Raw genomic sequence first — 21,023 nt, 5'->3', positions numbered from 1 at the left:
AAATACTTCCAGTGATGGGGCAGCCACAGCTTTTCTGAGAAATCCATTTCAGTCCCTCACCACCTTCACAGAGAAGCATTTCTTCCTAATATCCAATCCAAACCCATCCTCCTTCAGTTTAAGGCCACATGTGGCAGCTTAACCTACCGTCACTTAGGGCCATGTCCCAAAGTTTGCCAGAAGTTTCTGCGTATTCTTCTCTATCCTTAATTCAAGGCAGGACTGTGAGCAAATTTTAAGCTGCGTACCTGTTCTAGAATACCATGTATGGACAGCTCTGAAACTTCACTGCAGCTGCCTGGAGACCTGGTTTCCACTCGTCCTCAGGGATGAGCATGAATTAAAATCTGAAGACAACAGCAAATTTCATTTCTAATTAGCCAGGGCAGTCAGCCAAGGAAGGCTCCCCCACCCAGCCATGGCTGGTGAAGGCTGACAGCTCAAAAGGATTTACGCTTCCCTGTGCATTCCCAATGGCCATTCCAAGCGCACCAGTTCAAACAAGCACCAGCCATGCAGCATTGTGAGTGCAGTTAATATCCAACCAGGGAAGGACAGCAATGCATACAAAGCACCAGGCTTGCAGGGAACAAAGGGCACTGACTTGGACTTCAGCTCAGCTCCATCTTACCTCACCTCTGGGATCAACCCAGTAGTCCTGAGCTTAGCACTCGGAGAATGAATATCCATAAATCAAAGGAATTTCAAGGAAATTAAAATAAAAGATCCATCTATTTATTCTGTCTTTAATAGAGGGCTCTTGGCTTCCAGCACTAAGGAGGTAAAGCTTTGTGACCAGCCATCGGGAGTGTCTGTGCATACAAAGATCCAGCACGGATCCTCCATCCTAAACTGGCACTGCTCAAGTTGTCCAGAGGGAAAGGTGAAGTAACTTAAGTAAAGTTGGCAAAATGCAAACAGAACATACGGCTTTTCACATCCCAGGCCACCAGCACTCATCAGAACTCAGCACTCCCAAAACCTCAAAAGGCTCCAGCTCTGTGTCTCACTGATCTAGCCAAAGAATGGGGTTCAACTGCACGTGAAAAGGGACACAAAAGCTTTGTGATGTGAAGAGAGGTGGCTGGTGGCAGTCCCAGCACAGGCTGAGTCCTGGTGAATGAGGAGAGCTCACTGACCACAGAATGGCTGGGGATGAGAGGGACCTTGAATATCTTGTTTCACCCCGTGCTGTGGCAGGGACACCTTCCACTAGACCAGGCTGCTCAGAGCCTCATCCAACCTGACCTTGATGTTGCTCAACACCATCCCAGTAACTGAAGTTACAGAGACTGAAAAAGGGCCCTGCTCTGCCATGCTCTGTGCCAGGGCTGAGGAGGAGCTGCCACCTCCACAGGCACTGCTCCAGCCTCGCTGCTGGTGCCACACTCACTTCACCTTCCACCTCCTCCACAAGTCATCTTTTGGAATTAGTTTGCCACAAGCAAATCAGAAGGGAAAGCAATCACCACAGATTAAATGTGCACCTTACAGTTTAAAGAGGGGGCACAGCAGTTCTTGCCACCAGGACTACAAGCATGTTATACTTTTAAGGAGGAGCTCTTGGCTTGCAGATGATCTAACCAGGCCACTGGGCTCCAACACACCAGCTCTGTATGAAGCCAAAAACTGGCCTTCATCTGCCTCACCCAGCACACTGCCCTGCTGACAAGTACAACCATTCCCAAAGTTTTCAGGACGGCATCACCTGGCTGCACAGAATAACCCAGAAATATTATTTACGAGTTAGAATCATCAACTGCAGTATCACAGTCCAGAAGACGTGAGGCTAATATGCTATGTGGATACTGGTTTCCCATGGTGCAAGCAAGAGTTTTCATGCAAATCTCAGAGCAATGGCAGGGCAATTGGCATTTAACTTCTTTCTTGTAGCCATTTTAGGCAAACAGATGGAAGAGCTCTTCAAGGCAATCTCTACACAAAAAAATCTGTGAGTTTTAGTTACAACCGTATCCTTGCATCAGTTAAACCTACCAGCAATGAATTTGATTGCTTCAGGGCAATCATTACACACTGCCTAAGGCAAGAGATTTAAATTTTAATTTAAAAAAAAAAAATTTTAATCCTCTATCTTATGCAACACAGAGCAGCCTAAAGGAATAAATACAGAACAGGAACAACCAGAAGCTGATCTTTCTTTATGCCTCACCATGTGCCTTGTTCAAATCAGCTCATTCCTTCTAGCCTCTTCCTTACTAAGAAAGGGGATGTTACCCGTTTTCAAGAACTTGGGATAGCCAAGAGACCAGTATTCCAGGTTTCACAGATGGGAGATTCCAAAAAAGATCTTCCATATTTACAGAGCTTCAGTCAGATCTGGTCCACACCACAGTACAAATGCAGCTGATGCATCTGCCAAACTACATTATTTTCTAATCACCTTCTACACTGCAAATGAAGACACCAAGCTTAAAGTAATCAGGTTCTTTATGATGCTTAACCAAGGAGGACAGGTCAGGTCCATAATCTGTGGAAAGATATCTGAGTCTGTACTCACCGGCATTCTCTTCCATTCCTCTTGTACTCTAGCGTCCAGAGAAATTCCTACAAAAACAGGAAACAAAGTCAACACACAAATTAAAATTCCAAGTGTGAACAAAGCTCAGATTTAGTTTTATTTCTCTATCAGGTCTACAGAAAACCTACTCAGCCTACACAAAACCAGCATGGAGGGAACCTAGAGCAGAAATCCTGCCCCAGCTTGGAAGAGTGACATTGTCATCCCTCTTTGAAGGCATCAGAAGCTTCTAATCACACACATGCTGTGATGGAAGAAAAGAGAAACAAAATTAAGGTGACATGATTAAAAAGCTGCAATATTTGTTCCCAGGGAAAACATCTGCCTCTTCAGGAGGGGATGTGCCTGCTGTAAAAGGGAACAGCCTACTGCTTATCTAGCAAAGGCAGCACAGCACGTGCACAGGAAGTATTTCAGATGTCACACAACATCAAGGCACATACTGGGGAGGTGGGGGAGATAAAAAAAAAAAGGAACCAAGATTTTAGCAGAAAAGCCAGGGTTTTTTTTCTGGAGAAAGTTCTGAAATGAGATGCCAGGGGAAATAAGTTTGGGGAAATCATGATGTGTCTTGATTTTGACAGATTCTGTAGCACAGTAAAAACAGGCTCAACATTTTAGAAAAGGGAGGTTCTGTCTTCAAAATCTTGCAGTTCAAACTTAGACAACCACAACTGGACATGTCAGCAGGAACAGCATGGGGTGACTGGGGAAGAACTACAAAATAAGGTTGTTCCAGCGCCAAGGAGTCAAAGCCAGCCTTTATCCATGGCCCACTTCAGCCTAACCTTTTCCTCATGAAGCCCAGGCCAACTCATCACCTTTGGTCCCAGCAGCAAAGCGTAGTTTGGTGGCTTTAGTTTAACATCATATGAGCTTGTCATGTTCATGTGACAACCTGCTGACTGCACAGCACGTGCTCAGCTTGGCCAAGAGCACTGGAGCATCCCAGGGCTGCAGTGTCAGCAGAGACAACCACACCACACCATCCATGGAAGCTCTGCCAGTGGGGCTTTTCAGCTTTGCTTTGCTCAGCTGTGTGGGGGAAAATGCTTCCTTGGATCAGACAACTATGCTCCAGGCTACTTCTCTCTGATGCAGCTCAAATTCCAGCGCAGTGATGTTCTTGGAATGGAAGGGGGAAACACCTCAACAGAGCAATTAAACCCTCAAAACATAATTGGGGATCACAGCTTTAAACAGCTTAGAAGAGAGAACAAATATCTGTACAAGCTTCTGGGCAAACGGGTGGATCAAGAACATCAGAAGGTTTTGATTTCAGAGGCAGACACAAGTGCTCAGGAAACACCTTCAATCCCTACAGTATAATCCATTAGCACTGTTAAAATACAGTTTTCACACACATTTGGATGCATGGTTTGGTGCATTCACATGCTGCACGTAGGACACAATTTGCAAGAACTGGAATGAATGAACAGATTCGTTTAGGCTGGAAAAGCCCGCTAAGATGATTGAGTCCAACCATTAACCCAGCACTGCCAAGACAACCACTAACCCGCATCTTCAAGCGCCACACCCACATGTTTTTGATCGCTTCCAGGAATGGTGACTCCAACACTGCTCTGAGCAGCCTGTGCCACGGCTTGACAACCCTTTTGGTGAAGGAATTTTCCCTGATATCCAACCTCCCTGACACAACTTCAGGCTGTTTTCTCTTATCCTGTCCCTTACTCCCTAGGTGCAGAGCCTGACCATCTTCTGCTCCAATCTCCTGCCAGGGAATGCTCCCCCACTGAAGACAGAAGACCCACCACCATCCTTGCCTGCCCTTTCAAGCACGCCCTTCTGGGAAGGAAAAGCAGAAGGGAAACTGAAACTGCCACCTCAAGGCCTACTGGAACCTCAGCAGAAATGACAGCAGTGTTCCACTGCTCCCGGGGAGCTGGGTTTAATTTGCCTTTCAAGGGCCGGGAGGATCTGAGCAGAACACTAAATCCACGATATCTGGTTATTAACAGAACAAGCATAAAAAGCACATTGGGGGAAAAAAAGTGATGCCAGGGTAGCAGAAGGAGCAAAGTCCACGCTCCTGTGGTATTGCCACACGCTGCCAAAGCAGGAGCACGCAGCTCTGCCCGCACTAAGGAACAGGTACTTCTCACCAAAGAAATGGATTAAGCAGTAGAGATCCTGCTGCCAGCATTAACTGCGAGTGGCTAATTGGAAAGCTGTATTCTGGAAAAATATTTGAAATAACCCACTCCACAGAACAGAAATTTGCTTTTATCCCCTACTGTCACAGGTTTCCCAGATACCTACTTCTGAGAAAACATGGCTTTTTCATTTCCTCTAGCATGACATGCCACAGCTCCTCTGAATAGTGAAGTCCTCTGAGTGCCCTACATGCCCTGGGCCTGAGAGCTGTATGAAATTCCTGTTTCCAAGAGCCCTGCTGCTGGCACAGCTCAGCAACTTTCAGCGCTCAGGACTCTCCCCTCTGGTACTCTTAGCCACCACAGCAGCAGAACCACGGCCTTTGTCTGCCTCCAGACTTCAAACACCTTACAGCTTTTTCCCCAGCTCTTTGTACCGCTCTAGGAATATATTCCTGTTCCATTGACCCGGCTCTGAACTCCTGCAGTAAAGCGATGGCTTCTTTCCAGCTAGGCAGCTAATTCACACACAATAGAAAAGGACTGTTTCACAGCGATGCTGGAGTGTTTTGTACCCTATTTCTTCAGCCGTAACACACTCCCTGCTGCACAGGGAATTTTGTCTTTCCCAGCTCTGCCCATGTGCTCACATTCTCCCCCAGCAACAGAAACCAGCCCAATTCCAGACCGGGGACCTCCTCCCATGCCCTCCTACCCATTCCATGCACCAGCCCCGATCCAGCGGCTCTGGGAACAGTCAAAGCTGACCCTGATGCACGCCAAGCATGTCCAGAGGAGTGGTCTGGGAATGACAGGACCTTGGCAGCCCCAGCTCAAACCACCACGAGGCTGCACACCAAGGTGCTGCTGTTTGCTCCAGCCTTGGGCAGTCCATGAGCTTCACTGAATATCCCTTTGCAGCTTCCCCCTTTCCTCACAGTCTCATTTTCAGCAATCCTTACCCAGACCTCTGGAATACTAACCATTCCTTCAGAATGAAGCTCATTAGCTGGACCCTTCTGTCCTCAGTGCTCATCTCCAGTAACATGAACAGCTTCCTTCAAAAGACTACAACTTGCTTCCAAAAGCCCAGCTAAAACCTAAGCCAATGTTGGCTGTTTTTCCCAACTAAACTAGAAAACTGACAACTCTTCCAAGCAGAAGTGGCACATTACTTCTCCACAGGCTGCCAACAGGCTTGTCTGAGGCATGGAAACGCAGTTTCCATGCTGGCTCAGCTCTAAATCACCATTCCAGAGAGGGACGCGACGGCAGCTGGGCAGCTACTACAGGGCTTTTACTGTAATGAGACACAAAACCCAAGGTTGTCTTGGAAAAAAATGCATGTGGGGGAGAGAAAGGATGCTCTTATAACTGTTTGGAACTATATCCACCAGTTGGAGGGAAAGGGAAGGGTTAACACACACCCATAGCTTGAGGAACATGGTCCTGCATTAATACAGACCATGACCCATGAAATGAAACAAGCTCACCTGACAACTCCCAGGTGATTATTCATTTTGACCTAATATGGTGGTAGTAACAGCCAATAAACAAATATTAGATTATTGTTCATTCTGCCACTTCAGCCCTCTGCTTTACACTACTTTAAAAACTACATTTCTGCAGCAGCACCCAGAAGGTTCCCACTGGGGCAGACAACGAGAGCTCAGCAAAGGGCTGATGCTGCCCCAACAGCTCACCTTCATAACAAGAAAAAGTCAACACCAGGAATAAAGCCAGCATGGAGATGGAAGCCGGGCACAGAGCAGCCTGAGTTCTCACTCTGAGAACTTCCCGAGTCTTCCTCCCTGGTTTGCCAAACTCCACTCAAATGGTTGATCCAAGCCATCAGGATTGTCCCCTGCTGACAATGTTTCTCAAGGGCCACACTTACGACCCCTCCCCAACTAGCCCATGGATCTGGCTGCCTGCTCCTTTTTATAAATGCAATTTCAAAAATAAATCAACATTTTATTCTCTCACCAATAATTACTCCTTCCAGGAAGACAGATGAGAGGATTTTTGCAAAGCTGAGATAACTCCACCTAATGCAATGGGTCTGTTGGCCATGAAGCTCCATCACATCCTCAGGGGAAGGGCTAAAGAAACTCATTTTATCTGCCAGCAGTGAGATTAAGAGCATGGTAAACAATATTAAAATTCTGTTCTACAAAGCAAAATACCTCAACAGCACCAAAGTATTCTCCCAAAGGACAGATTACAGCACGGGTGCACAACTGGAGTTAAAGTATTACAAGGGAAATTCTTAAAAAATATTAATAGATCAACCATGCCAAATGCCGTAGTAAGATTACAAGACAAGGTGTACAGGTATAATTAACCTCTTGCTGAATAGAGTGGTACAAAGGGGAAAAGATGCACAAGCCCCTTTTCCAGTCAGTGGATGCCAAAAAGCTCATATATTTTTCTGACTCCATCTAAAAACAAATCAGATCCACGCAGAAGTCTTGGTTTGCTCATGTCCTTTGCTCATATGGTTTGAACATCATTTGCTGGTTTCTACAACTTGCTGGAACTACAAATGCTGGTTTCAAAATCCTCTGAGCAGCCTCGGCTGACCCAGTTTGTTCTGCACTCATCACACACTGAGCAGTGGAGAGGTCAGCTGGAGGGAAATCAGAATATTCCTCCTCAGTAAAACTGCACAGATTAAACCCAGTTGTTCTGCAGCCTAATGTGGCAACATGCCAAAAAGTGGTGCACCACTAATTAACAGCCCAGCAGTTTCCCTCTCTTTCCAAGGATCCCAACACTACAAGCATTTTTGCACTTGTTGGGAAGCAATGGCTTTGAGCAGGAGCACAGCACAAGGAATGAGTTTTGTGGAAGAAGTGGAAAAATCAGACATTAGCATAAGAACTCTATCTGCAGTTTAAATAGAAAATTGGAATAACCAGGATTCAAAACCTCAATACAGTTCATATTACAGTCAATGAAACCAGTGGCTTTTTGTCACAGATTTAACATTTGATAAGTGGCTCCCTATGCAAACTGCAAATGTTTTCCAGCAGCTCAGTAGCTGCCTGTGGGTGGCACAGTAATATAAGGTTACCAGACAGGAACTGGAAAGGGAAGGGAGCTGCATCCTCCGGGGCTGCGCCATGGGGAAGGTGAGTGGCTTTCTCCAACACCTGGGCAAAAGTCAACCTTAAAAGTACTCACGGACATGCTGTGCAGAACCTAGGAGTGGGACTCCAAACTCTGCATTGTTACCACTCTAGCAAAGAATCTCTGAGGTTGGAAAAGATCTCCAGGATCACTGAGTCCAACCTTGTCAACCAGAGCAGAGTGCCACATCCATTGCTCCTTGAGCACCTCCAGGGATAGTGAGCGTTGGACACGGGACAAGGCCCTTTGTTTATACACGCCTCCACAGTAGTACATGGACACTTTATTCATCTCACAAACCAAACACAGCAAGTTCTTCCATACTTCTATTTGAAACAGACCATAAAAAGTCTGAAAAATAGCCTCTCCCAGGTGTTTCAGTTCTCTGAAGGAGCCAAACCTGGAACAAAATCCTGGTATTCACCAAACCCAGAACAGAAAGCCAGCAGCCTATAGGAAAGTATAGCATATATGAACACAGCATAGCTTCTGCACCAGCCCATAGTTACAAATGCTACTTCTATTTAGCTCTCAGTATGGGAGACACTTCTAATTCGCCTCCAGACCTGCTTACAGCTGATCCACCACTCTGGAGGTGCAGATACATGCAGAGAAAAAACTGCAGTATGAATAGAGCAAACCAGTTCCCCTCTTCACTGTCCTTGAAGTGGCTAAAGCCACTGGAACTGGCACATTTCCCTTGTGTCTTGCTGCACAACTGATTTCAGAACAATAGGGCTTGTCAGAAATTAAAATTCCTTTGTGGTCTGCAAATACCCGCTCATGCAACAGCTCATTCTTGTACCACACCTCACAGGGAATGTAAAATCATGTGGCTGTCCTACCCCTGGAAGTGTCCACAGCCAGGCTGGATAGGGCTTGGAGCAACCTGGGGTAGTGAAAGGTGTGCCCGCCCATGGCAGGGGGTGGAACTTGATGAGTTTTAAGGTCCCTTCCAATCCAAACTATCCTAGGATTCTATGGTTTATACCTGATGAATGCTAAGCAAACATGAGGTCAGTCCTCTGCTTGTGCCTGTCTGCCACAAAGGATCCAAATGAGCTTGTTTGGATATATCCAAGCAAACCTCTCCTCCTGGACCCACTGTTACGGGGAGCAGCTGAGGACTGTGGGCAGCACGTATTAGCTGAGCTATGATAATCGGTGTTCTGTAACACACCCCCAAAAGGCACAAAATAACAGGGTTACTTATTTACCTCTGGCTTCTGGGGTAAAATTCAAACCACCTCTGCCTTCATTTTGTGGTTTCCATTTTCATCAAACTCTGAATAAAAACTTAGCAGCTGAGTACTCGTTCAGTGCTGTGGTCATGCCCCTGTAATTATGACTCGATAGACAATTTCATTTGTAACCACCATTTCCTCCCCAGAATGAGGACAGTTTTAGTCTCAGCCACTGCAGACCCGTTTGAAAAGTGTTTCTTTTCGCCTCCATTTAAAAAGTGAGAGGAATGAGCTTTACCGCCATCAAAGCACTAAAATGAATTTGTTAGAAAGCTCATATGAACTCCCCAAAATCCTGAATTTGCAATCCTGCCATAAGGGTCTTTCCCAAAGCAACCTGAATGCCCAACTGCTTCCTGGGATAAACAGCCCACGGGGTTTGTGCAATCAGATTAAACACCATGCCTTCCCTGCTGTACGTTCCAGCACATAAACCAGGCATCTCTAATCAAATTCCACAAAGGCAATGTAACGTCCCCACTTGAAAAAATATGAGATACAGGAAACCTATGCTGTGTAGGTGTCGTTGTCAACTTACAGAGTCAACACTTTTTAACTGGGAACAGCTCACCTATTTGAAATTAAAGCTCTTTCTGAATCGACACTCTGGAATTACATGACTGAATCTATAGAAGCATTACATTTCACCTTTTGAAGCAGATTTTGCCAAGCAGTTCAGGTAGTTTGAAATTCAATTGTAGCCTTATTTTTTTCTTTCACAGACTCACTAGCATAATTTCTAATTATTTCTGATTAAGATATCAAATTTCCTTGAAGAAGCCCTCCTCAGGTAATTATTTTCTTGCAAAGCTCCAGCTTTAATAAAAAGGTGCCCAGGCTTTAACTAGGACAGCAGAGAAATTAATTCCCACTACTGATCTGGCAAAGTCTCTATAACATAAGTAGGCAGCGAGGCCTCCCATTGTGAAAATAAGCTCATAAAGCTTCTGAATGAGAATATTTTCTTAAAAAGAAGAAACTCTTTTGTAGTTCTCATGGTTGTGCACAAAGTTTATGAAGCAGCTGCACTGATTGCCTGGGGATGGTGCTTAGTGCAGCCATCTCACCTACTGGGCCACAGGCTGATTTTAATCTCGGGTGGAAGTTGTGCCTTTCCTAGTGCTCTTACAACTGCCTTCAGTCAGAGACAAAATAGTGGAATGGTTTGGGTTGGAAGGGCCTTTAAAGATCATCTAATTCCAACCTTCCTGCCATAGGCAGCGACATCTTCCACTAGACTATGTTGCTCAGCGCATGGTCACTCATCTTTTAGGTTTTGGTTTGATATACTCCTCCAAATAATCCTTAATTAATCTTAAATGGGATAAGATTAAAGACGGTAATCTCCTGGAACTCCCCCAAGAACAGGAATGTTTCAGTTCTCTTCTCTCATCACCACTCTAACTTTCCATTAGAAATTACATTTTCCAGCCAACACATTTAGCTGCATTAAGAGCTCAACAAAACTATCAGGGCTTCTTTCCAGCCACAAAAGGACCTTCCACAATAACAAAGGTTGAAAAAACACCCAACTGAAGCGACAAAGACAAATCGCTCCTCGTGCCCAGCTGACCTGGGCCAGGAGGGCGACCAGGAAAAAATGCTCTTCTCCAACTGTGCAAATTAAATCAAGGGAATCCTTATGACACCAAGGAGCAGAGAGGACTTTAAAATTGGAGAAAACATCAACGTCTCAAACATTCTGGATGCACAGGAGCTGAGGAAATGCCGTGGGATGGGCTGTATTAACAGGAAGGCTGCTGGACGTGGCTCTGCATACCTGGCACAAGGAGCCCCTGGTTCACAAGCAGAGGATCCTCCACAAGACTCGCCTTAGGAGCACTCCAGGTACATCCAGTAGCTCCCAGCCCTTCCCTGTACAGGAACCAGAGATCTCACGGAGCAGCTGACCCCAGCCAAAACCAGCCTGGTGCAGAAGCAGCTGGCTTGAATGCAGTCCAGTTCCTCAATTTGTTTGTCACATGGGCCACAACCAGTTGTTGGAGAGTAAGGGAAGGAGTGAATACACAGGACCTGCTCAGCGACAGCACTTTTGGAAGTTTACACAGCTGCAGCAGCACACAGGGCTGCTCTGTTGGTCCTCACAGCCAAAGGCTAGAACTGGGCTTGGGAGACATCAAGTCAGGCTTCCCAGCACCAAACAGGCTTGACAAATGTGACATGAATCACAGATCCTGCCCACTCCTCTGTCCCTTTTCCCACTGCAAACACCACAGGGAAGGTGCCACCCTTCTCTCCCCGTGCTGTTTGAGCCAGGTTGATCACCAGGCCATGAGTACCTATCCCGCATAATCTCAGAGCATCTGTGACAAACCAAGATTGTTCATGTGTATCTACAAGATTATTTGAGTTCTCTGCTACAAAACTATTCTTAAACTCCTCCAGTGCACCTAGAAGCAAAAACCTACAACACCAACTGATCCCAAAGCACCAGGATTTGTCACCCTAGGTTTTGAAATAAGCAGGACCTCGCTGATCATAACTCAAGGGCAGGCACTACCCAGGAATTCCAGTTTAACCAGTTCCACGCTTTCTACCCTTCACTCCTCCCACTTTCTTGGAACAACGGGTGGCAACAAAACCCTGCCCCAATCTATACTGGAATAAACAATTCATTGCGATGAAAAGCCACCTGCTCCCCCCACACAGTTAAAAGCATTTCCAAATTCCAGCTCTCTGTCAGCCAGCACAGATGGACACACCAGGCACACAGACACCCACTTTGCTTCCAGCACAGCCTTTGTCCTGCTGAGACACAAAGCCCAATGGCAGAGGCTGCCTCCATCAGAGCTGTTTTGTTAAGGGATCACGACATAAACCAGCAATCCTCCAGCCACAAAAACAGTTTAGACTCACTCCTAGCACACTTAAATTGCAATCTGCTAAAACACACAGGCACCCTCTGGCTTTTGGAGAACACATCCCTTCACTGGCAGATCACATACTGAGATCTGACTAATGCATCACCTGCCCCACATGTCCCCAGATAATTAAATTTAACATGTAAGAGGCTCAGTCATCACCAGAGATTTTCACTTTCTTGCACACCCTACTTCTGTCCAGGGTGATTCTGCAGGAAGTAAATAACCCCTTTCCAAAGGAAGTGATAGCCCCAAGAGCAGGCAATAAAACACTAAAATGGAGCCTGAATTCTGCCTTGCTCACTCCTGCTGGACCTGCCTGTAATCCTTTAAGTGTCGTGGCATTTAGGGTAGCCTGGGATTGGCAGCAGGAACAGGGCTGCTCTAGGCAAATGGAGTGCTGGCCACCAGAGACTGCTGAACACTCACTCAGACACTGCTGCCTTTGCCAAGACAAAATCAGCGTAAAAGGCTGTTCCTGCAGTGCACACCGAGCTCCAAAAGCACCAGACATCTCCTTCCCTGCTCCTGTGCTGTACAGCAAGTCTGGCCATCTGCAGAACGCTTCCCTTAGACACAGGCTGCCCACAGGACAGACTCCTGCTGTGGTTAATCACTGTCCCTGCAGACCTAAGGCAGAGCTGGTCTTGTCCCTGAGGAGCTGTGGGCTGGCACAGCCCTTCTGTCCACACTGCGCTGTCCTGGTGCCACTCTCCCTCTTGGCAGCACAAGGAGAAGAGTTTCCGAGCACAGTGATCATGTTGCCCAAGACCAATTCTCCCAGTCCCCTCAAGTGTACAGGGATCTCTATCCACAAGGTTCATTCATCCTATCAGAACAGCTCAGGAACTGCTTCTGTCATCTTTTGCCTTTCAACTGAGCTTTATTTGAAGACAAATGCTAATATCCTTTACAAAAAATCCAAATCTGATCCAAAACCAGACACATCACTGGAATGAATCACACAGCGTTATTAATTCTTCCACCCATCAAAACAGAAATGTCTCACCTTGCAAAGCAATTGTAGTGGTTGCCCAGGCTCACAGAAATCTGTCCCATCTGTTAAAAATCTGGATGCACTAAATGAGACTATTTAACAAGCACTCTGCTGAAAGGCAGCAAACATTTCACCCCACAATGGCTAATTCAAACCTAGACAGTGATTACAGGTAGCTGAGCTAGGTTCCTATCAGCCAGCACAAACACAGCCTCCCAAGAAAGAATTCCTTTTGAAGACTGAGCTTGTAGGGACACTAAATTCCAGGATCAAGCCTGCTACTGTGAGAAAGCTTCACAAAATCAAGCTTGGAAGATCTTGCACTCCAAACAGCTACAATCAAAAGCAGAGTACAAAGTGATCCTGCCTTCAACACTAACAGAAATGGCAAATAAACAGGACCTCCACTTCACCTGCACACAGCCCAATAGGCAAAGCTTCTCTGATTTCCAGCTCCAAGGGACACCCACAATAAAGCAGGAGCTATTCACTATGAAGGAGGAGACAGGAATAGCACCCCCAGAGCTGACAGTGCTGTATCCACCACCCCAGTTCCCTGTGCATTGCACTCCCAAATGCTTTAGTGCTGCATTTTGAACAGAAGGTTAACCCCATACATTCACAAGGGTAAAAGTCAGCCTGCTGTTGACCCCCACGCACAGGAAGTTAAACACAGCAATTTTCAGCCAACGTCTCCAACAGACTCTTGGCAAAGGACAGGTTCTCCTCCTGTTTAATGGAGATACAAATCCATTCCCAACAGATTCCTATTTCAACTGAATTAGCCGTCACAAGCAAGTGACATGCCACACCAGAACTGTAATTTTCGACAAGGAACCTTTATTTGCTTTTAAAGTGCTCACGCTCAAAAGAGGGTAAGGATGAAGAGGTTATGATCAATGCAGGCAAACATTAAGCTGTCACACTTCCCCAAAAGCAACCTTAGCACCAGCTCCAAATGAGGTTTTGTTGAAGCCAAACTTATCAGCACCACTGTCAGCCATCCTAAAGAACTCTCATCCCACTGAGGGGCCCAACAGCTAGTGCCCTTCTCCAGGATCAACATTCTGCTCCAAGTACGAGAACACAACATATTTTATAGGACACCAGAGCAAGGCAACATGTGGCTTTAAATCCACACAAAACCACTACCCACCACATCATCTTGAGGATGCAAATCAAACCCCTTGCCGCTGGCATTAAGAATGAAAACTGCTTCCTGCACCAAAGTCACCTTGGAAATACTGAAGAATTAAAGAATTTGAGCTTTCAGTACAACAGGACCAAACCAGTCCTATCATGAGCCAACAGGTAATATCAAACCCTGAGGGATGCGTTTGCGGAGAACACACGAAGACTGAAGTCTACAATCACAGGTTCAATTATCCTAAATGATAATCAAAAGGTAGTAAGATAAACATTCACATCAGCATAAGGAATCCTACTCTGCATTTACTCAGCAGTGCAGCCACACATGACAGGACAAAGCAATGCTCACAACATCATATTAAAAATAGTAATACTATGGAAATGAAAGAGCTGTTTCAGTACTCATTACATGCACCAGAAACACAGAATAGCCTTCAGTTTTATCCCCTAAGAAATTACTCTGCTCAGCAAGAACACAGGAATGAATCGGCCACGACATTCATGCGAACCCGCGATGCACTAAGAGCAAACTCCACCTGCTCGTTAAAGACTTCACTGCTATAGAAACTATGATTAAATACACAGAGCCATGAATCAGCCACCTGAAACGAAGGTACGCCTCGGCAGGCACAGCAGCACCAGCACACTGACGTTTCAATCACCACCAGCCCCCCAAAACTGTGACATTATGCAGAAATTCAGCTTTATCTGGACATTTCAGCTCCCACAAACATTTCATCTTTCTTACCTTTGGGGCTGGTTGTCTTAGGGGCTCTCTTGGTTTTGGCAGTGCCTAAAGCTGCACACGCCCCTTACTGGAACAGCAAACAGGCTCCAAACCCATTTTTCCACAGCTGGATAAAGCACCTAAAAGCAAAGCCCTGATGCCTCTGGACCAGCTGTGTCCCTGCACTGCAATTCCAACCAAGCCCACAGAAAAGCAGGAGGAAGATGGCAGGGCTTACCAGCAGTTCCTCGGTCTAGTCTCTGAACAAAGTGGATTTAAAAGAGGTTTAATTTTCCCAGAAGCTAATGCTCTCAAATATAAATAAATCCTCCAAAAGAAGAGATTATCCATAAATTTACTAGTTAGAAATGTTAATGTATCCAGTGCTTATGCAAGGACTGCTGCTCTCCATGCAAGAGTATCACCTATACAATTCCATATTAAAGGAGAAACGGATTTCAGGTAGTTTCTCCCCCATGTCCCTTTCCATGCTGAAATGTAGCAAAGCTGCTTTATAAATCCCACTTCCCAAGAGCAGCAGGAATTTACTGCAGAATCAAGGCAAACTTTTTTAAAATTTATTTCACTGAAAAAGCTCTCAAAAATTCCCCCTTGCAAAAGAACTTAATACAAAAAGCAAGGTCCACAGACAGGAAAGCCCAGTGTGAAACTTGAATAAGTATTTAAATAAAAACATTGCAGAGTTAAAACTTCAAATTACACATTCACAAAATAGAAGACAAGGTGAAAATCAAGAAACAATTCTTTGAACACAGCTGACGCTGGATTTACCCAACATACCCAAACACTTCCTCCTGTTATTCATACTTTATTTACTAAAGGGCCCACCTACACACCGTATGACACAGAGCAGGATGGGACTAGACCAGTAGAACCTGGCTGCTAATTATGGCCCTTAAGGCTGAGATGAATTAATTTTGTCCCTCTAGCTATAAACAGGAGGATGACATCCTCACTAACCACAGGTCATTTTGGAGAGAATAGACAGAAGGATGAAACAAGGAAAAAGTGACTTGCCTGACATCAAACACCACAACAGCAACATAGCTGGGAGCTAAATCAGGCCTCCTGTCCACCTGAGCATCCTTATTTCCCTTGGACTCACACTTGGTAAGTACAGAGAACACAGTCATTAAAATACAGATTGAAGGCTTCATTTGGAGGCTAGAAGCAGATGTGGGATAACACTGGTTAGTGTAATCACTAGTGTCACATTGATTTTGGGGCTCCAGCAGCCTCCCAGCAATCCTTCATCCCACTTCCCCAGCCTGATACCCTCATGAGGTTTTTGCAGGTGACCAGACTGCGGCACATTCGGGACACCTCACACAGCCAGCTTAAGAAATTCAACCTGGAAATTCCTCCCTTCCTTTCCTCCTGCACAGGGAGAATGGCTGATTCCCCTGACCTACAGCAGCGAGTTCAGCTGGTGACAGACATCCCAGATTTGATTTTGAGTAGGACAGAAGGACTAGTCAAGACAACACAACCTTCAAAGGCATGTGACTGCAGCCAAAGTCCCCTGAAAACTGGCACAGTGACATGCTTTGTTCAAAGCTCAAATACTCCAAAGACAACAACCTTTGGATTTATCCCCCATCCATAAACACCTCTGGAAGCTTCACCTCCATGAGCACAGCCTGAGACACTGCTTGTGATCACAACTTCAAGGCCACATACAGCAATAATCTCTTTTTTTGCTAAGTCACCCTCTGCAACACAGTGTTTACACAGTGAGAGGTCTGAGCATGGCCCACCACAAACACTGTGCAGACACCAAAAAAGTCAGTGCCTCCCAAACTTTGATCCAAGTTTACAAATCAAGGCTTTTATGTATGATTAGGGCCAAATTTTTCTTGATTGCACCCTTAAAAGATAAGGGAGAGAAAAGTACATTAAGAGAGGTTCACCCTTCCCACAGACAAATGTGAGGTGATGAAGGAAGCCCACATGGGGCAGCCTACAGTTTAAATCAATGGTGGGGATTAATCTTGATGTATTTGAGACAAATGAGTCTGTGACAACACAGCTGTAATTAAGGGGTTAACTTTTGGGGCTTGGTTTACTAAAGGAAAACCTTTAGGTACTGGGAGCCAAGAGATTCCTGTTTTTAGCAGCAGCCTTCTGGAGCTGACAAAATGTTCAAACCTCTACCAGCAGAAAACTTTACCCAAGTCCAATGATCTTTCCTAAACGTGTTTCAAAAGGCACCGACTGCACAGAAGTGCCAGGCTTGCACAAATCGACCTCATCAGTATGCACCTTGTTTTGCCCCATGACACTCAGCAGCTGTGGTTAATTAGTCCTTGATAATGAATTGCCCATCACGACTGCACGAAGCTGGTAGGTGAGCGATTCCTAACTGCGCTTTGGAATCAGTATGCAAAAAGCACAAACACTAAAGAATAAAGTTAACAATCTGTTTACCCCTTCCCTCACTCCTCCAAAGCTGCTACCAGCCAAACTCTCAGGGAAAAGAAATAATCTATTTCCAGGGTTCAGCAGAGAGAAACCATTTGGACTGCTCTCAATTTTCGCATCTTTGCCACCAGTGCTTTGTGTTATTTCTCTCAACTCATTCAAGTTAGGAGATGAAGCCTGTTCTTTTGGCTAATAGCATTTAAAGCCTCTCTCTGGAGATAATTAGCCCTCCCTCCCCCATCCCATCCTCAGCAGAAAGAGCAGAGAGTCACCAATAAACAAAGAAATTCAGGCAGTGACAACCAGGGTATAGCTGAGACCAAAGCTGCCTCTCAACTCCCTATCTCAGCACAGCTGAGAATCAAAAACAAGTGACACCGCAAGCGATAGAACAAACAACACAAGAATTTTCAGATTAAGGGCTTCATCATTTTGAAATCAGGAAAACAGCAACTCCTCATCTACAAGAAGCAAAACACCAATGTGTAATCGCTGGATGCTCTGCCTGGTCACCGTCCAACCTGGACAGACCGTCCTGAGTCATTCAAAATCAGCAGATAAGAGCAAGAATTGGGAAAGCTGCAGCCTTTTACCTCTGGTTCCAGGGCTGTCACCCAGCCATTGGCAAATCACAACAACCTCCACGCCGTATCTTCTACTGAGATACAGTAAATCCTTTGGGCAGAGGGAAAATTAAGGGCAGTCACGGATAGAAAAGCGCCTCTGCTGAAGCCTGACAAACTTCTGGGTGTCTGTGTGCCAACTCCTCCCGTGGAATCTGCCCTTGGATCCAGGGGCACAGTTTGGAAGGAGTTAACTCCAGCCATGGGGATGAGCAGCCAAGCTGGCTGCTGCATTCCTTGCCTAACCATGACCCCACTGTGCAGGGAAGAACTGGGAATAGTTATCACCACAGCGCTGACACGTCAGCAACAGCAACTAATTAACTGATAAAAATAGATCTCTGAAAGGGCTTTTTTCCCCTCAACACAAAGCCGAGGCCCAATGCTGCCACAGTTCCATATCCATTACTTTTCCACAGGCTCCAAACTTGCCAGCAAAAAATTAAAGCATTCTCACACTCAGAAAAAATAAACCCACATAGCACTTGTAAGCAGAAAATCACTGCTAAGGAGAATTAGGGAACTTATGAATGACCTGGAGCATCTCCACTCCCACCTTAATGGATGCAGGAGCAAGATGATGTCTTTGCCCCCAACAGCCCTATCAGCTTCCCTGCAGCCCAGAGTTCCAGTTTTGCCTAAAAAAATTACATGTTTTGACGTAATCCAAATGATCCCAAGGATATTTGCAGCTTTCTTCACTCATGGTATCATTGAGACCAGCCAGAAAAACCCAGTTCTAAGCCCCCCTCCCCACACTCAGACATGCATTTTGTACAGCTTGTAACTAAGTATTCATCACCAGCTAATAAACCTGCAGGAACCAGAGTCTCAGCAATTTTTAATACACAGAATGCTCCAACACATGCCAAACACAATGAAATTTGATTAAAATAGAAGCCATTTGTTTAAATACAAATTATTTGGCTCTCAAAACTGTTATCAAATTGAACTGGAAATCAAATTAGCCAGTGCCTGAATGCAGTAGAAGGCTGTATAACCACTGACCCAGCAGCATGAAAGGAAGGATGCAATCACATTCCCCTTGTTTGTGGCACTGCCCCATGCTCCCAACAGGACTCCCTCTCCATCTCCCAGGGCCCGAGTATGCTCTGTGCCTCAGATATGGCTCATTCCTTGGTAATCCAGAAAGAAAATGCTCCTTGCAAAACCACTCTGATACATTACCAGATAACAGAGTATCGCTGTGAAAGGACACACTGACACCTTTGAAACCACCTTGACTTGGGACAGAACAGCACAGGCATTCCCAGCACACTTGGCAAGAACAGGTTTAAACCTGCTCTGAATGAGAAAGGGGTTTTGTTGCCATTACTGTCCAGGTATTCAGCTTCAGTTGGTGTAACCGTGACAGCCCCATCCCTCACAACTGGCCTCATTTTGGCTCTATTTTGCCCCTTTCTGCAGTCTTCACAAAAAGGAATTAAAACCATGTAAGTTGATGATTTTAGGTGTTGCCTACTCTTAAAAGCAGTTTGGATACATTTAAAGGTCTGTTTGAAGAGCATCAGGCTCTCCTGAGGAAATCGCAGCAGGGAGAGGAATCCAATTACACTCCCTTGCATCCTCCGTAGCACATCAAACGAACGCAGCTGAACATTCTTTACCCACCAAGAGTGGGCTGTGGAAACTTCATCAGTCCCCTTCCATGATTCTGCACCGGACTTGCTTTTGAAAAACAGGAACATCACAAAACTCCAATTGTAGCACTCACTCCTGTACAATTCCAGCTTTCTTTAAGCCGTTACACGGAGAAGGCTCCTGGGAAATCTCACTACACCCTTCCAATACTTGAAGGAAGATTATAAAAAGAAGGAGGGTGACTTTTTATACAGGCAGAAAGTGACAGGACAAGTGGAACAGTTTTAAACTCAACAAGGAGACTTAGATGAATATTGGGAAGGAATTCCTCCCTGTAAGGGTGAGCAGGCCCTGGCACAGGGGGCCCAGAGCAGCTGTGGCTGCCCCTGAATCCCGGGCAGTGCCCAAGGCCAGGCTGGGCAGGGCTTGGAGCAGCCTGGGACAGGGGAAGGTGTCCCTGCCTTGGCACGGCGTGGTACAAAAGCAGCTTTAAGGTCGCTTCAAACTCAAGTAATTCTGGGATTCCTTGGCTCCCACCTCTTTCTAGGCTTGCAGAAGCAGCATTTAAACATCCTAAAGCTTAAAGAGCTTTATCGTTTATTTCAGCCTCAGCTGAGCACTTCTCACATCATTTACTTTTTCTGCAGTATTTCATTGCCAGAGAAGGGCACCAAGCCCTTGCCTACCTTCACCTGGACAAACACAACCCAATGCAAAGCACAGAGGTAAATAATTCATCTGCGTGCAAACAGAGGGAAAGAACAATTAAGCCAGAAAGCACAACGGGGACGTTTCAGATTTCAGTCAACATTAAGGCAGGAGAGATCAAACAAAGAAATACCAACGGGGCTGCCTCAGAGGGAACTTCGGGGAAGCTGGAAACACTCACGGCAAGGCACGGGAGGGCAGCAGGACTAAAACCCGGGTTTTACCGGAGTCCCAGCCCAAGCCGGCCAGGCTTTCCGAATCGCCCTTCGGAGGACAGCGGCGAACGGGACGGGAGCTCCGTCTGGTGCGGGGGGTGCTGACCCGCCAGCCGAGCCCCGCGGAGCCGCTCCGCCGGGACGGCCCCGCCGCGCTCCCCGCACGGCCCCGGCCCTCCGCGGCATCCCCGGTGCCCCGCGTCCCCTCCGTGACCGCGCCTCTCCTCCCGCCCCGAAGCGCTGCCCCGGACCGGGGGCCCGCCGGGGGCTCGCCAGGGCCGGCCGGGCCGGGGCTCTCCGGGCCGTCCTTCCCCGCCGTGCGGCGCTCCCGGGCCCCCGCCCGCCCTCACCTGCCGCCGCCGCCGCCGCCGCTGCCGCGCCGCCGGAAGCGCGCGCGGGGCATGCCGGGAGTTGTAGTGCGGCCGGCGCGGACACGCCCCGGGCCGGGGACACGCCCCGGGCGGAGGGAGGACACGCCCCCCGGAATGGCGGGTTTGGGGTCACGGGGAATTTGGGGTCACGGGGGATTTGGGGTCAGGGGGGATTTGGGGTCGGGGGGATTTGGGGTCAGGGGGGATTTGGGGTCAGGGGGGATTTGGGGTCGGGGGGATTTGGGGTCGGGGGGATTTGGGGTTGGGGGCGGCGGACG

The 21,023-nt window shown here is 46.7% G+C and overlaps 1 protein-coding gene across 4 annotated transcripts in view; it reads right to left on the bottom strand.

Annotated features, from left to right (window-relative positions):
* Positions 1 to 20,808, bottom strand: part of PHACTR4 (phosphatase and actin regulator 4) — a 57,393-nt gene extending 36,585 nt beyond the window's left edge. Inside the window, exons 1-2 of one of the 4 annotated variants that reach the window (XM_030290447.4) lie at positions 20,725 to 20,808; positions 2,519 to 2,565 (exon numbers count right to left, since the gene is read on the bottom strand). In XM_030290447.4, coding sequence (XP_030146307.4) covers positions 2,519 to 2,534 — 16 coding nt within the window. In that variant the 5' untranslated portion in view covers positions 2,535 to 2,565; positions 20,725 to 20,808. Of the gene's footprint in view, positions 1 to 2,518; positions 2,566 to 20,292; positions 20,625 to 20,724 lie in introns of those variants that run through there. The other 3 variants (XM_030290441.4, XM_030290443.4, XM_030290445.4) reach the window with 3 other exon arrangements.
* Between the last annotated feature and the right edge of the window lie 215 nt (positions 20,809 to 21,023).

The sequence above is a fragment of the Taeniopygia guttata genome, chromosome 23 (assembly GCF_048771995.1).
Source record: "Taeniopygia guttata chromosome 23, bTaeGut7.mat, whole genome shotgun sequence".
Lineage (NCBI taxonomy): Eukaryota > Metazoa > Chordata > Aves > Passeriformes > Estrildidae > Taeniopygia > Taeniopygia guttata.
Note: the sequence above shows the minus strand (reverse complement) of the source record. Positions and strands in the feature narration are given on the sequence as shown.